The 1091-nt window shown below is 37.9% G+C and overlaps 1 protein-coding gene across 1 annotated transcript; it reads right to left on the bottom strand.

Moving 5' to 3' along the window:
- Positions 1–215: 215 nt before the first annotated feature.
- LOC119609634 (cuticle collagen 1-like) lies at positions 216–723 on the bottom strand (the record flags this gene model as incomplete). The annotated part of the gene is made up of 1 exon (XM_037964477.1): positions 216–723. A coding segment is annotated over one exon (465 nt), but the record flags the coding sequence as incomplete, so codon positions are not given.
- Between the last annotated feature and the right edge of the window lie 368 nt (positions 724–1091).

The following is a 1091-nucleotide window of genomic DNA, read 5'->3' as shown; positions in this document are numbered from 1 at the left end:
TCCTCAAAATTTCACAGCGAAGACAATAAACTAAACACAACAAGAAATCTAAATAGACAAAACAATAGAAAAACTTATGAATTTTAATTGCTAAAAGGGAAGTTTTTCCTAGTAAATAACTCTAGGAAAAGAAACAAACAAAAAAATCATTCATTTAATGAAGATTTAGTTCAGAGTCTAACATTGATTTCAGAATACAAAAGCTTAAAATATAATTTATCTTTTAGATTTTATTTTACATTTTTCAGAGGTTAAAAGTTACAATTCATATATATGTCGACGATTATAATGTTCATAATCATCATCGTCGTCTTGAGCATTACCACGTAGACGGAAATTATTACGTCGTCGGAAGTCATTGATGCCAATTCTACCTGCTGGGGCTGGGGCTGTATCTGGAGCAGGGGCTGGATCAGTAGGTGGAGCGGCAGGAGCTGTAGGTGCTGGGGCTGCAGGTGCTGCCGCTGGTCCTGGAGGACCTGCAGGACCAATGGGACCCATAGGTCCAGCTGGGCCTTCAGGACCACGTTCACCATCATAACCGCGAGGTCCTCTTATACCAGGGGTACCAGGAGGGCCTATGAGACCAGGGGGACCAGTTTTGCCACGTCTACCAGTAGGACCCCGAGAGCCTGGATTTCCCGGTCTACCTTCTGGACCTCTATCACCTATTTCACCTTTTGGACCAGGCAAGCCGTTAGGACCTGGTGGTCCTGGAGGACCAGGGGTCCTATTTGGGTGTATATTTGAGCCGGAGTTAAAGCAAAGCCACAAAAACCTTGGAAATAAGAACTTTATTTTAAACCTTTTTTCTCAATACTTTTAATACTTTCAAAATTTACCAATTATTATTACAACCGCTAACTTCATTGTTGCTAAAAACTAACTAACTTAAATTTTCTTAAATTACTTAATTTATAGTAACTAAAGTTCTTTACAAAGTTCTCAGTAATTTCTTAAGATCAATATCTTTGATCGTTAAATTAAGTTAATTGTTTTTCAACCTAAAGAAAGTTGTAGGCTATGAACTTAATAGTTTATTAAAAGATTCTTAGACTAGATAAAGATCTATTGGCGAATTTTGTTTGTGG

This window comes from Lucilia sericata, unplaced genomic scaffold (assembly GCF_015586225.1).
Source record: "Lucilia sericata isolate MDLA Ls3-8-SP2 unplaced genomic scaffold, ASM1558622v1 Contig001022F_arrow, whole genome shotgun sequence".
Classification (NCBI taxonomy): Eukaryota; Metazoa; Arthropoda; class Insecta; order Diptera; family Calliphoridae; genus Lucilia; species Lucilia sericata.
The sequence above is the reverse complement of the archived record's forward strand: the minus strand, read 5'-3'. Positions and strand labels throughout refer to the sequence as shown.